The following is a 15,615-nucleotide window of genomic DNA, read 5'->3' as shown; positions in this document are numbered from 1 at the left end:
AGAGCGCTTGGAGTGGGAGATATTGTTGTCATCTTTGGAAAATACAATCTGTTAGAAACTCTTGATTTAAAAAGATAAATAACCATGTAATGCCTTAAAAGAATGTATTAGTATATTCTTGCATTGATATTATATGCATGTGTGTGTGCATGTTTGTTATATAGATATTGTATATATGTGTATGTGAGTATATATTATGTGTGTGCATGTCTATATGCATACATATGTATATATGTGATACTTCAGTATCAATATACTTCATTATATGTGATTTAAAATAAACACAAAACTGTACTTTTAATTAGTGGCTACAAAGTCAAAACCATCTAACAGTTGAGCCATCTTTCCCCTGACAATTTGTTACCACTCTCTATGAAACTTTTTTTTTTAATATCTTTTCTTCTATTCTCAAACCTCTAACACCCCCTCCTACTCTACTCACTCTCAGCTGGTGACCTTGCTTTTTATTTCCTTGAGAATAAAACATCCAAAGGGAAAGTTTAGTTCTGTCACCAGATCTCCTGACTACTGGTGCTTTTCCTTTCTGTGACAATGGAATATCCTGCTTAAGCAAAATCTCCCCTTTTAACCTGGGACCCATCTCTTCTTGACAACTCAAGGATTTAACACCTGCATCATCAAATTTTTTCCTCTACCAGATTATTCCCTTCAGCATACAAATAGCCTAAAATTGTGTTTTGTTTTTAAAAATCCTGCCCGGTGGCTCAGATGGTAAAGAATCTGCCTGCAGTGCAAGAGACCTGGGTTTGATCTTTGGGTCTGGAAGATCCCCTGAAGGAGGAAATGGCAACCCACTCCAATATTCTTGCCTGGAAAATTCCATGGACAGAGGAGCCTGGTGGGTTACAGTCCACGGGGTTGCAAAGAGTTGGACACAACTGAGCAAATAACTCTTTCCTAATAGCACAACCCTGTTTTGCTACCCCATTTCTCTGCTTCCAGTTAGTGAGAGTTCTACAGAAGTGTTGTTTGTGCTCTGTCTCTATTCCCTCCTTTCCCATTAATCTTGAGATCACTCTAGCCATTCCATCAGTGGCCAGTGGTGGCCACCACAGTGCCAATAACAGTGGCCAGTTCTCAGTCTGTATTTTATGTAACCTTTCAGTGCATATAAGGAAGTCTTTTAACTCCTGTTTTCTATACTCTTGCTTTTCCTCTCACCTCACTGCTTGCTTCTTAGTTTCCTTTGCTAGATTCTCCTCACTTTTCTGACCTCTAAGTGTTGAAACTCAGTGTCAAACTTAGCATGTCGAAATTGAACCTTGTTTGCCTCTTCCAGGCCTGCTTCTGGGTCTAGGCAAAAATAATGATCCTTGTCTCCATTCATATCTTACATCCAATCTTATCAGCAGATATTGACAGCCCTAACTGCAAAACACATCAAAGTTCCAAACTCTGAAATGTTTACCTTTACCCTTCTTACCTTTGTCCTGTCAGCCATCATGTTGTGGATTGTTGGAATAAATAGTTTCCTATCTGGAACCCCCACTGTCTCTTTGCACAGAGCACTCAGAGTAATGCTTTCAGGACTTGTTTCATATTGCATTACTTTTCTGCTCCAAATCTCCAGAGGCTTCCAGTATTGCCAGGAATAAAAGCTAAAGCCCTTAACATAATTAACAAAGACCCCGCCTAATCCGGTCCCATGTTGCCTCTCACTGCATGATCACCACTTTCCCCCATGTTCACTTTCCTTCAGGTGCACTGATCTGTTTATTCTCTGAATATGCCAAGTCTCCTTCCACATTGAGGCATTTGCTCTTGCTGTTTCTCATGTCTGTAAATTTTTTTTTTTTTCAGTTTTCTTAAGCGCTGTCACCATATTTCATTCAGGTTTCTACTTAAAGTTCAGCTCTCAGAGAAGCCTTTCCCTGACTATTCCACCTGAAGCAGTACCTTCTCCTGTTCCCCAGCCAACCCACCCTTGGTCACCCATTGTTCCTGTTCTGCTTTAATTTTTCTTCTTAGAATTATGTATTTGTAAATGAGATATTATGTATATCTCACCACCATTATGTATTTGCCTATATGGTCTGTGTCTGCTCTCTAGAATGAAAGCACCATGAGTGTAGGGACTTAGGATCACAACAGTGATAGCACTCAGCAGGTGCTCCATAAGTGTTTGTTAACTGAGTGAATGAATAAATGCTTGTATGTCTGTATAGTGGGTTGTTGCATATGGCTTGATGGATAAGTATTAATCCTAGCTTATTTTAAATATAGACAGGTGGCCCTGATTTGTCAAAAAGAAATGCATGCGCTGGAAGAAAACAGCACATTGCCACTCTTGCTTCAAGCTCTGAGTTTTGCAGATGCAATTTGCTTAGGCTTTGTTGTTTTTGAGCTGGCGAAAATTTGGGTCCTGTCCATCTGCCAGCATTGTGTACCATCAGGGTGCTTAACTTTTCTTCAAATGTTCATTGAGTAAAGAAAGAACAGCTTGATGTAGTTAGAGTGGGTGATTACTAAGGTCTTCTATTAATAGTTAAAAATAATTTCTCTTTAAAATGGACCGTTATAAATCTAATGCTCCATTAGATGATTTCTGAGTAGCATGTTGTTCCAAACATTGTAATCATAAGATTAGGGCTACTTAAAAACATCAGCTGATTCTACTAATTTGTAATTTACTTTTTATAATTTTAATTATAAATTTATTTATAGCCAACTTATTTTGAATCCAGCTTATTTTGGCAAGTGTCTCTTTAGGGGAAATCCCAGATAGAGACTTTACTTACACTATGGTAAAGATTGATCTGTCCTTAAAAGCGTTCTTTTGGACTAGTTACATTTGAGGAATTTTAATTATCATATAAAATTGTGCTTTTCTGTAATAGAAACAGGAATCAAAAATTCCAAAATCAAGATTTCACTTCTGAGCAAATAGAACTTGAGTTTTTAAACCTGTGTTCTTAAATTAATCTTTTTGATAAGCATCTGTGTACTATCATAGCATTTACAGTTTTTACTTGTAAGGTTAAAAGCACTGTGATGTCCATAATTAAGTTCATTAAGATGTTTCCACTTAACTCTTATAAAGGTGAGACTTTTTATTGATCTGAAAAGAGTAGAAATCTGTGACACTGGGGATGCATACTGTTTTCAGAAGCTAATTAAAACTAAATGAGGCCTGGAAACCTGGAATGAATCTCACTCCAGAGACTGTAACTTTATGTTGGAGCAGTTCCTTCAAAATAGGGCAAGTGATTCTCTTCCTCCCTCCCGCAACTTGAGTATCCTTCTGGAGAAACCAGAGATGTTGCTGGATGGTTGAAATCTTCCTTGTAACATACAAAGTAGCTTCTGTCAGTGAAAACCTCTCTAAGCTTCTGTGTTTCTTTTTGTTGTGATTGAGTTTAGTAACTTACTGGAAAATTAATAGTCCAGGATAGAGTAAACAAATGGCATTTTACATGAACCAGGTCAATTATGTTGTTAGATATCACTTTATAGAGATTTTTAGACAGTGGGAACTAAGGGCGTTAAGATTCTTAAATAAGCTTCATTCTACATTGCCTTTTATTTTTTAGAGGTTCAGAGAATTGAGCACTTTTAATAGTTTAACCGTTTCTCTTTTTTTTTCATTCCCTTTCCATATCCCTTTTTTATTTCACCCAACACCAAAAATGCCCTTTCAGAAACATAAAGTAGATCTTTTCTACAAGCTGCGCCATGTGATGAATGAACTTATTGACCTTCGAAGGCAGCTCCTGTCTGGTCACCTGACTCAGGATCAGGTGCGGGAGGTTAAGCGGCACATCACCGTGCGCCTGGACTGGGGCAATGAGTAAGTATGAATATCATTCAGGCATCTCTCAGTTTCATTTATGATAACTCAGTCCTTATGGAGCTTGTACCTAATCAAAGCTTATCTTTAGGAATGAAAAGACATGACTGTATTCGCCACTAAGCTTTGATCATTTTTACAGTGAGTAGTTGTTTCTTTTACTTTATAGCAAAGGATATTCACTGGTTGGTTCTACTCACTGAAACTCTGTCAGTCTCTATTTTCACTTCCAGAAAATTAAATAATTGGACTGCATTAGCCTCTGGGGTTTCTTTCAGCTCAAATTCCTTGGTAGTAGACCCCAGTAATCAGAATACTCTTTTGTTTCATCCTTTAGTACCTTTTAATTTCTTGTGAATTTAGTGTCCTTTACATCTTATAGTCATATAATGAATTCTGAATAAGCATATACTACAAACAGGAGCTGGCTACATCTGTACTTCAGAATATTCTTAACTAATTATCATTCAGAAATAGTCCTGTATTTATGCAGTGGGTATGCTTATTTGCTATTGCCATACAAGTAAAATTATAAGACTTTGACATGGGAAGCTAGAGTAGATAGTACTCAGGTTTTATTTCCTCCAGATTAATAATTGATATAATTCTCAAATGCTTTTGTCATTTTCTCTTAAAATCCGGCCCATTGAACTTTGAAGTGACTAGATTGCTTCCTATTTAAGATATACATATACCTAAAAGTATATTTTAGAACGAGTGTTTAGCTCCTCTCCTCCTCAGGACATGATTGAAATGATTAAAAAAATAAATAAAAAGAATAGGAGAAGCCCAGCAATAAATGGGAAATATGAGCCCATTTCTAGAAGCTAAAAAATAGATGGAGGATTAGTGACAGAAGAAGCCTATAATATGGAGGAAACCTTAGCTAATAAAAGAGCTGGTCTACCTTGCAGCTGCTAGAATCATGAAAGAAAGGAAGTGTGTGCTAGAGCTTAAAAAAGGAGGGGCTTAAAAGTATGTAAAGTAATAGTTCACCGCCATGAGTGGAAAGCCTGGCAGCCAGCTGTTTCCCCTTTAGATGAATGAAGACCAACTGCCTAGTGGGAAACTGGGCAACAAAAGTTTGAACTGGGACTTTATTGGAAAGCCTTCCATTGTGAGGCATTTAAGGGTTTCAAAGTATAATGACCAGATCCCTTCCACCTACCAGAAAGAGAAACTTGCTAGCCATTCACCCATGTATAATATCTCTGCATGTCTCTTGTGCCTTTTCAGAGAAGGCAATGGCACCCCACTCCAGTACTCTTGCCTGGAAAATCCATGGACGGAGGAGCCTGGTAGGCTGCAGTCCATGGGGTCGCTAAGAGTCGGACATGACTGAGCGTCTTCACTTTCACTTTTCACTTTCATGCATTGGAGAAGGAAATGGCAAACCACTCCAGTGTTCTTGCCTGGAGAATCCCAGGGTCAGGGGAGCCTTGTGGGCTTCCGTTTGTGGGGTCGCAGAGTCGGACATGACTGAAGTGACTTAGCAGCAGCAGCAGTGCCTTTTAAATTTGAATGGACAATCGAGTATTACCAGGTATTTGAAGAAATACTTTCACAGGGAAGAAAGGGAGATGAATAAAATATCTGGCCCCAGAGAGAGCTTGAGATTAGCAAAGAACGTTAAAAATTCCTGAGTATCCTCAAAGAGAATCAAGAAGATTCATTATTATAAAATGCTATGAAAAAGGAAGAGAGAGTAGGACTTCAAAAAAGAATTCAGGAAGAGAACAGGAAGATAAAATTTTTTCCTTCTTTCCCAGAATACTGAAATATCTTTTTAAAAACAAGTTTATTAACATTAGCTTCCCTGGTGACGTCCCTGGTGACTCAGATGGTAAAGAATCTGCTTGTAATGCAGGATACCTGGGTTCAATCCCTGGGTCGAGAAGATCCCCGGGAGAAGGGAATGGCCACCCACTCCAGTATTCTTGTCTAGAGAATTCCATGGACAGAGGAGCCTGGTGGGCTACAGTTCATGGGGTCACAAAATGTCACACATGACTGAGCAACTAGCACACATTAACATTAGCAGTTTTATTCACATACCATACATATCCCCAACTTTTTATTTTTTAATTTTAATTTATTTATTTTTAATTGAAGGATAATTGCTTTACAATATTATGTTGGTTTCTGCCATACGTCAACATGAGTTAGCCATAGGTATATATATGTCTCCTCCCTCTTCAACCTCCCTCCCACCCCCTGCCCCATCCTACTCTTCTAGGTTGTCACAGAGGACCAGATTTGAGTTCCCTGAATCAAATAGCAAATTTCCACTGGCTGTCTGATTTTACATATGGTAATGTACATGTTTCAGTGCTACTCTCTCAGTTCGTCCCACCCTCTCCCCCCATCTCTACCCATGTCCACAAGTCTGTTCTCTATGTCTGTGTCTCTGTTGCTGCCCTGTAGATAGGTTCCTCAGTACCATCTTTCCAGATTCCATATGTATGCATTAATATATGATGTTTGTCTTTCTCTTTCTGACTTACTTCACTCTGTATAATAGGCTCTAGGTTCATCCACCTCATTAGAACTGAGTCAAATGGGTTCTTTTTTATGGCTGAGTACAGCTCACCAATTTAAATCAGACAGTTTAATGATTTTTAGTATATTCACAGACTTAATACAACCGTCACCAGAATCAATTTTATCACCCCTAGAATAGTTGTGCTTTTTAGTTATCATCTTGCTCATCTGTCTCTAAAGATTTGCCTATTCTGGACATTTAATATAAATGGAGTCATATAATTGGCCTTTTATAATTGGCTTAATGTGCCCTGCTGTGGGTTTTGGTTTTTCTTCTCCCATTTATTATACTAGATGTTTGATGGGCTCTTCCAGTCCTAAGTCACCTGGTCTTTGGCTCTGGGAAATTCTCTTCTATCACTTTTTCAGAATTTCCTCTTTATTGCCTTTGTTCTTTTCCTGGAAATACAACATCTGGATGTTGGATTACCTAGACTGAATTTGTTTACTCTTTCCTCAACCATTTCCTAGCTTTTTGTTTTATTTTCCTAGAGATAACAATAATAATTTTAGTTATTTGTGACCTTTTGAAGTAACAATATCCTGTCCTTATTTGTTTAATTAAATCATAGCCTCTCTTGACTGTTAATAGGATTGCTTGGCACACATCACAGATTCCTTGTGTGATATAACATGGATTCAGATGTACCATAAATCAAACAGTATTCTCTAAATCTAACTTTGAGCAATAAAAATCTTAGCAAATGTAATGTGCATAGCTGGTGATCTGTCTCCTCTGCTCAAGACAGTAGAATATATAAAAAATGGTATCATTGTGTTTATTTTAAACAATCAATAATAGTAGTAATTTGCAAACACATTATCCCTATGTGCCAAGCAAGTTGTTAGTCTTGAACTGATGGTAATAGCAGTTATATAAATCCTATGTTGCAGTTTCACTGTACTATACATATTGGTAAATGAACAAGAGAAATATTTTAGAAATATCAATACCTCTTTATGAAGAAAGTTACAAAACAGACCAATTATATTTTGCAGTCAGATCTTAAAACTTAAAGATGATAGCTTGGAAACAAGTTCAAATTATATTTGAAAAAGAGAACACTGAAGTATCTATCAGCGAAGTACGGAGCTATTCCACCTTCATTAATAACTTTTTCTCAGCAAAGTAGGAACATGCTTGTGTGTGTATGTGTGTGTGTTTTGGGGGAATGTTTATATGTTCATTTTAATAAACAAAAACCAGGAACATAGTTCCATCCCTCCCACACTTTTTAACCTTCTCCCTCCTTTCTTCTGTGATCCTCCTCTCCAGGTGTTTCTGTATCTTCTTCCCTCCTTTGTCCCTCCCCTTCCACTTCTTTCTTTCCCTAATTCTTCACTCTGTTTTCCCCTCTACCCCCGGTGGAAAATACAGTCACTTAAAAAAACTTAAATGAGAACTTTGTAGGTCTACTATTATTAAAGGAAAAAGACAAACTGATGGGACTATTCTCTCTGGTTCTCACTTGAACTAAAATATTCCTTCTTAATTTGAAAGAAGAGATGGTGTACTGCAAAATGAAGTCATTCCATACCATTAGGTTAGCTAAAGGAGACTGTTCCATGCAACAGCTGAGCACCGATAACCATATCCGTTGTTCACCTTTTATGCCCTCATAGCTCTATACTTCTTGTTCCACTAACACTTAACAAATACCATAAAATATTGAAGCATAGCATATGTTGGCATGTTGTGAGTGCACTAATCAATATTTTCTGAATGTATTTTTACATTATAATTGATGTAATGAAGTATTAATCATATATAATTTTAAACTTTGTGCCTTTTTATTTAGACTCTTAGACCTTATAGCTCTGCCTTTTCAGAATCTATTTCAGAAGCTCTTAATAACAGCTATTAATAGTTCCTTGAGTACATCAACCTGATCACTGTGGCAAGTACCTGGTCTAACTTGTAGGCATGGTTATAATGAAATGCTATTATATTCTTCCAAGACAAGAGCTCTATTTTACCCTGTGAGGAAAGTAAGGCTCAGAAGCACTTTTCCTTTGTTGCGTAGTGAGTAGTAGAGCTGGTGTTTATACCCAGAACTGATACCAAAGCCCATATAGCTTATGCAGGGCCTTACCATGATTATTTTTAAGTGTGAGTCTTAAAACCAGGAAAATTATTGTCAGTATCTCTAGTCTGTGGGTCATTTGATCTTTGTTTTGTTATCCATACTGTATGCCCATAATATGTATCTGCTTTAACATGAGTTTGAACTTCCCAAGATAAAAACTAAACTGGTACTATATTCAATATTTTATTCAGAGTTTAAATTAAATGCAGTGTCTCCACATCTACATAATAACCATTTTAATTTTGTTCCCTGAGATTAGGCATTATTATTTATTTGGCTGAAAATTTGAAGATTCCAACACTAAATTTACATGGCTTATACTTGTTGGCCTCATCACCTATGTGCACACTCATTCCATAAGTGAAAATTATTAAAATTGTATTAGTAGCAATCAGCATTTATAATATTGTTTCCTAAAATACAGGAAGGGCATTAAAACAAGGCTGTATTCAAATTAACTAGCCATCATCTCTACTCAAGTCTTCTATTCAAAGAATAAGTCAGTTAATTACATCTTCTCCAAGGGAATTTTAAAATAATTCATCTAGCAATGTAATTTTAATATGTTAATTTAATATTTTTGACACATTCCATAAAGATATTGAGAAAAATTTCTTCTCAGTCTCTAATATCATTACCACAATAAATACAGTATAGCTGAGTTGAAGTTACATTAACCCAGGACTACTGACACAGCCTAATTGATCTTTGCCTTAGAAAAACACCTATTCTAAGAGTAAGAAATATTTTACTCTTAGAATAATTTATGGGATTTTTGTATTTCTTTTTTAGGTAGAAAGTACAGACTTGAATAAAATGTGAACATTTATAAGCTTTCGTTGAATTAGAATAATGTTTCTGTAGATTTCAAGTATCAAATGAGAAAATTGTTTATCTTTTTATTGTGAAGTGTCATCATTTGAGACAAATCACCAATAAATGTATACTTTACAGTTACTTTGTTCTGTCTTTCTCTTCCTCTCTATCATATTACTGGGTTTCTTACAGAAAAACCCAAATGAACTTTTTGGCCAACCTAATATTTCCCTCCCTTGCCTCTCTTTTGCACCTTCTCTTAGGTTTTCAAAGATCTCAACCCACCCATGTCTCTTTCTTCTCACTTAGTTTATGTTCTTCACCAAGGGAATTGCTCTTGGAGGAAGCAACACAAGCAGTGATTTGGGTTGTACTATGCAAAAAATACAGCTACTCTCCAACCCGTCTCCCACCCTCAGCAAGTTTCCTCTGAGTAGATTCTTAGCTAGGACTCAGATAGATTTATGGTTTAGTACTTTCTCTTTGGGCTTTCCTGATAGTTCAGTTGGTAAAGAATCCGCCTGCAATGCAGGAGACCCTGGTTTGATTCCTGGGTTGGGAAGATCCCCTGAAGAAGGGATAGGCTACCCACTGTAGTATTTTGGGGCTTCTCTTGTGGCTCAGCTGGTAAAGAATCTGCCTGCAATGCGGGAGACCTGGGTTCCATCCCTGGGTTAGGAAGATCCCCTTGAGAAGGGAACAGCTACCCCCTCCAGTATTCTGGCCTGGAGAATTCCATGGACTGCAGTCCATGGGGTCACAAAAAGTTGGACATGACTGAGCAACTTTCACTTTCTCTTTAAGAGCATAGTGATATTTTCCAGCTTCAGGACATCTGAAATTAGTAGAAGCTTCCAATGCCTTCTTGGAGTTCTAATGTGAGATGTTGTGCCCATCATCATTCAGTAGCTTGTCATACTTAAGTCTGAGATAACTGTGTTTAATGTATGTATGTGTCAAAACTCTTCTGTCAAGTTATCATGTTCAACATGTAAATCCATGGCTGATTCATGTCAATGTATGGCAAAAACCACTACAATATTGTAGAGTAATTAGCCTCCAACTAATAAAAATAAATGAAAAAAATAAAAGAAAAAAAAAGTTATCATGTTCAAATAATTACCTTATACTCACACACACATGCTCATACTTATTCTTTGTGCATCTCTTTTGCTCATCAGCCTACCCTGCACTTACCACAGTACCTGCACTTGATAGACACTACGTGAAAATACCTAAGTAGTAGGGTAGGTTTTCCTTATGCCTGTTGGCTGCTCATTCATCAGTCTATGTTTTTTTTTCTTTCTGGACTGATGTATTGACACAAAATTATTCTTCAGACTATTTTGACCAAATTGATTATAGTCACTGATAGCCACTAGTATTTAACTTCATTGTTATTATTAATAGTGGACAGGTGACAGGTATAGTGGAAATATCATGGGTTCAGAGTAAGACAGACCTAGCTTGAGACAAGCTCAACTGTACTCCCTTAATAGGCTCCTTAGTAGCCTGGGCTTCGGTTTACTCAGTTATAAGATGGGTTTAATACTGTGTACTTCTCATAGTTCCTAGAGGGGATATACACAAAATCCTATGTAAAATGCCTATTCCAAGTAAATGTTCAGTAAAAGATAGCTATTATTAGTTACATGTTACATTTTATTATTATGTAAATATAAGTATACCATGCTTTCATTTGTTATATATATGTGCTCCTTTTAATATTAGAAAAGGTCACTGCCCACAGAAAATCTTAGTATCTCTAGCTTTTCTCAACTGATTCGGGGGAAGAACTATAGGGTTTGTGCAAAAGTAATTACAGTTTGGGACCATGAATTTTAAATCATTATAACTAGGCTCAAACACATCTTTATTAATCAAAATAGGAGTCATTACAATCAACACATTTTTGCCAATGAGAAATAAGTTTGCTTATTCCTGTAATATAAAAAATCCATGCTTTGGAATTCAGTGAACTCTTGGAAAGCATTTTCTGCATCATGCTGGTTATGGAAGCATTTTCCCTGCAAAAAGTTGTCCAGATGCCTGAAGGAAGTGGTAGTCAGTTGGTGAGATGTCAGGTGAATATGGCGGATGAAGCAAAACTTCATTCAACTTTTGGAGCATTGGTTGTATGACGTGGTCGGGCATTGTCATGGAGAAAATTGGGCCCTTTCTGTTAACCAATGCCTGGCTGTAGCCGTTGGGATTTTGAATGCATTTCATCCATTTCCTGGGCGTATTTCTCAGATATAATGGTTTCCCCAGCGTTCAGAACGCAGTAGTGGATCAGACCACCAAACACTGACCATGACCTTTTTTGATGCAAGTTTGACTTTGGGAAGTGCTTTGGAACTTCTGCTCAGTCTAGCAACTGAGCTGGTCGTCAATGGTTGTTGTATAAAATACACTTTTCGTCACAAGTCACCATCTGATCGAGAAATGGTTTGTTTTTGTTGCCTATAATAAGAGAAGTTCAGTTCAATCTCTCAGTCGTGTCCAACTTTTTGTGGCCCCATGAACCGCAGCACGCCAGACCTCCCTGTCCATCACCAACTCCCAGAGTCCACCCAAACCCATGTCCATTGAGTCGGTGATGCCATCCAACCATCTCATCCTCTGTCGTCCCCTTCTCCTTCTGCCCTCAATCTTTCCCAGCATCAGGGTCTTTTCAAATGAGTCAGCTCTTCGCATCAGGTGGCCAAAGTATTGGATTGCAGCTTCAACATCAGTCCTTCCAATGAACACCCAGGACTGATCTCCTTTAGGATGTACTGATTGGATCTCCTTGCAGTCCAAGGGACTCTCAAGGGTCTTCTCCAACACCACAGTTCAAAAGCATCAATTCTTCAGTGCTCAGTTTTCTTTATAGTCCAACTCTCACATCCATACATGACTACTGGAAAAACCATAGCCTTGACTAGATGGACCTTTGTTGATAAAGTAATGTCTCTGCTTTTGAATATGCTGTCTAGGTTGATCATAACTTTCCTTCCAAGGAGTAAGCATCTTTTAATTTCATGGCTATGGCTGAAGTCACCATCTGCAGTGATTTTGGAGCCCCCAAAAATAAAGTCAGCCACTGTTTCCACTGTTTCTCTCTCTATTTGCCATGAAGTGATGGAACTGGATGCCATGATCTTAGTTTTCTGAATGTTGAGCTTTAAGCCAACTTTTTCACTCTCCTCTTTCACTATCATCAAGAGGTTCTTTAGTTCTTCTTCACTTTCTGCCAGAAGGGTGGTGTCATCTGCATATCTGAAGTTATTGATATTTCTCCTGGCAATCTTGATTCCAGCTTGTGCTTCCTCCCTCCCGGCATTTATCGTGATGTACTCTGCATATAAGTTAAATAAGCATGGTGACAATATACAGCCTTGATGTGCTCGTTTTCCTATTTGGAACGAGTCTGTTGTTCTATGTCCAGTTCTAACTGTTGCTTCCTGGCCTGCATACAGGTTTCTCAAGAGGCAGGTCAGGTGGTTTGGTATCCCCATCTCTTTCAGAATTTTCTACAGTTTATTGTGACCCACACAGAATAAGAGAAGAAGTGAAAAAGCTTGCTCATGAGCTAACTAAAAATTTTAAAAAAGCTTTATCATTAAATGCCAAGGCTTCCCTGATAGCTCAGTTGGTAAAGAATCCACCTGCAATGCAGAAGACCCCAGTTCGATTCCTGAGTTGGGAAGATCCCCTGGAAAAGGGATAGGCTACCCACTCCAGTATTCTTGGGCTTTGCTTGTGGCTCAGCTGGTAAAGAATCTGCCTGCAATGTGGGAGACCTAGGTTCAATCCCTGGGTTGGGAAGATCCCCTTGAGAAGGGAAAGGCTATGCACTCCAGTATTATGGCCTAGAGGATTCCATGGACTGTATAGTCCTTGGGGTCACAAAGAGTGGGACATGACTGAGCAACTTTCACTTCACTTCAAATGCCAAACAACTGTAGAATGGTTGAATGGTTGATGTTGAGTTCTTTGGCAACTTCTCATGTAGTTTTAAGAGGATCAGCTTTGATGATTGCTTTCAGTTGGTCACTGCCAACTTCCGATGGCCAGGCACTGTGCTCTTCATCTTCAAGGCTCTCATCTCCTTTGCAAAACTTCTTGAACCACCACTGCACTGTACATTTGTTAGCAGTTCCTGAGCCAGATGCATTGCTGATTTGCAAGTTGTGTCTGCTGTTTTATGACCCATTTTGAACTCAAATGAGAAAATTACTTGAATTTGCTTTTTGTCTAACATCATTTCCATTGTCTGAAATAAATATAAAATAAACAGAAAGTAATAAGTCATTAGCAAAAAAAAATAGAGTAAGAAATGTGCTTTAAAATGTTTTTTTAATGTAATGTGTTTTAAATGATGTAATTGAAATAACATAATCATATTTATTAAGACTATATTCCAATATCAAATGGCAAATTTCAGCAGTGCAAAAACTGCAGTTATGTTTGTACCAACCTAATAAGTCCTAAATGCCTTAAAACATCCATCATATATTATTAGTTAACTTCAGGTTATTTTCTGTGTTCTGTGGTTCAGATGAGGAAACCCAGAAGGAAGAAGATACAGTAGAAAATAGAATAGAGGGTGTCCCTGTTCTAGTGGTTAAGAATCCACCTGCTAACGTAGAAGACTTGGGTTCGATCCCTGATCCAGGAAGGTCACACATGATGTGGAGCAACTAAGCCCGTGTGCCTCAACTATTGAGCCTATGCTGTAGAGCCTGAGGGTCGCAAGTACTGAGCCCATGGGCTATACAGCTGCTGAAGCCCATGCAGCCTAGAGTGTGCTCTAGAGAAGCCACTGCCATGAGAAGCCCCCACAGCACAGCTGGAGAGCAACAAGACTCAGCACAGCCAAACAGAAATAAAGAAATAAAATTATATTTTAAAAAGAAAATATAATTTGGAACATTCAAGAGACATGTAAAATTCAAAGAATTTGTTAGGTTTAGAACTTTTGAGAGGCACACCTAAAAGAATGTAGGAGCAGAAATATGTCTCATTCACTGCTATGTCCCTTAGTTCCACATGAGCCTAGCATAGAGTAGGTGCTAAGAAATATTTATTGAATTATTGAAATTATTGAATGATTAATCCGTTTATTGTGATTAATAATATTGTGATTATAGTGATTAATAACAAATGGTGAAAGAAGACTAAATATTTTTATGAAGACTGTTCACCTAAGCTTTCCCAATGGCTCAGAGGGTAAAGAATTTACCTACAGTGCAGGAGACATAGGTTCAATCCCTGGGTCAAGAAGATCCTCTAGAGGAGGAACTGGAGACCCACTTCAGTATTCTTGCCTGGAAAATTCCATGGACAGAGGAGCCTGGTGGGCTAAGTCCTGAGGGTCACAAAGAGTCTGATACCACTGAGCTGCTAAACACACATTCACCTAAGCAGTTAGTAAGACCATTTTGGAAGCAGTTCTATACAACATCTATTTTATTGTTGTTGTTGTTCAGTCACTAAGTTGTGTCCAACTTTTTCGACCCCATGGATTGTAACATACCAGGCTCCTCTATCCTCCACTGTCTCCCAGAGTTTGCTCAAATTTATGTCCATTGAGTCAGTGATCTTGTCTAACCATCTTGTCCTCTGTCGCCCCCTTCTCCTTTTGCCTTCAGTCTTTCCCAGCATCAGGGTCTTTTCCAATGAGACGGCCCTTTCCATCAGGTGGCTAAAGTATTGAAGCTTCAGCTTCAGTATCAGTCCTTCCAGTGAGTATTCAGGGTTGATTTCCTTTAGGATTGACTGGTTTGATCTCCTTGCAGTCCAAGGGACTCTCAAGAGTCTTCTCCAGTACCACAATTTGAAAGCATCAATTCTTTGATGCTCAGCCTTCTTTGTAGTCCAACTGTTACATCCATACATGACTACTGGAAATACCATAGCTTTGACTATATGGACCTTTTTCAGCAAATTAATGTCTCTGCTTTTTAATATGCTGTCTAGGTTTGTCACAGCTTTTCTTCCAAGGAGTAGACATCTTTTAATTTCATGGCTGCAGTCACTGTCTGCAGTGATTTGGGAGTCCAGGAACCTAAAATCTGTCACTGCTTCCATTTTTTACCCCTTCTATTTACCATGAAGTGATGGGACCAGATATGATTTTAGTTTTTTGAGTGTTGAGTTTTAAGGTAACATTTTCACTCTTTTTTCACCCTCATCCAGAGGCCCTTTAGTTCCTCTTCACTTTCTGCCATTAGAGTGGTATCACCTGCATATCTGAGGTATTTATTTCTCCTGGAAATCTCGATTCCAGCTTGTGATTCATCCAGCCTGGCATTTCATATGATGTACTCTGCATATAGGTTAAATAAGCAGGGTGGCAATATACAAACTTGTTTTACT

The 15,615-nt window shown here is 38.1% G+C and overlaps 1 protein-coding gene across 8 annotated transcripts in view; it reads left to right on the top strand.

Moving 5' to 3' along the window:
• Positions 1-15,615, top strand: part of DOCK3 (dedicator of cytokinesis 3) — a 263,108-nt gene that overhangs the window by 88,069 nt on the left and 159,424 nt on the right. For 7 of the 8 annotated variants that reach the window (XM_070456013.1, XM_070456012.1, XM_070456015.1 and 4 more), the window contains exon 6: positions 3,660-3,808. The exons of the other annotated variant lie outside the window; for it this stretch is intronic. In XM_070456013.1, the coding sequence (XP_070312114.1) occupies positions 3,660-3,808 (149 nt within the window). The remainder of the gene's footprint in view (positions 1-3,659; positions 3,809-15,615) is intronic. 8 annotated transcript variants of the gene reach the window in all.

The sequence above is a fragment of the Odocoileus virginianus genome, chromosome 26, assembly GCF_023699985.2.
Source record: "Odocoileus virginianus isolate 20LAN1187 ecotype Illinois chromosome 26, Ovbor_1.2, whole genome shotgun sequence".
Lineage (NCBI taxonomy): Eukaryota > Metazoa > Chordata > Mammalia > Artiodactyla > Cervidae > Odocoileus > Odocoileus virginianus.
This window is presented reverse-complemented; position numbering and strand designations above follow the sequence as displayed.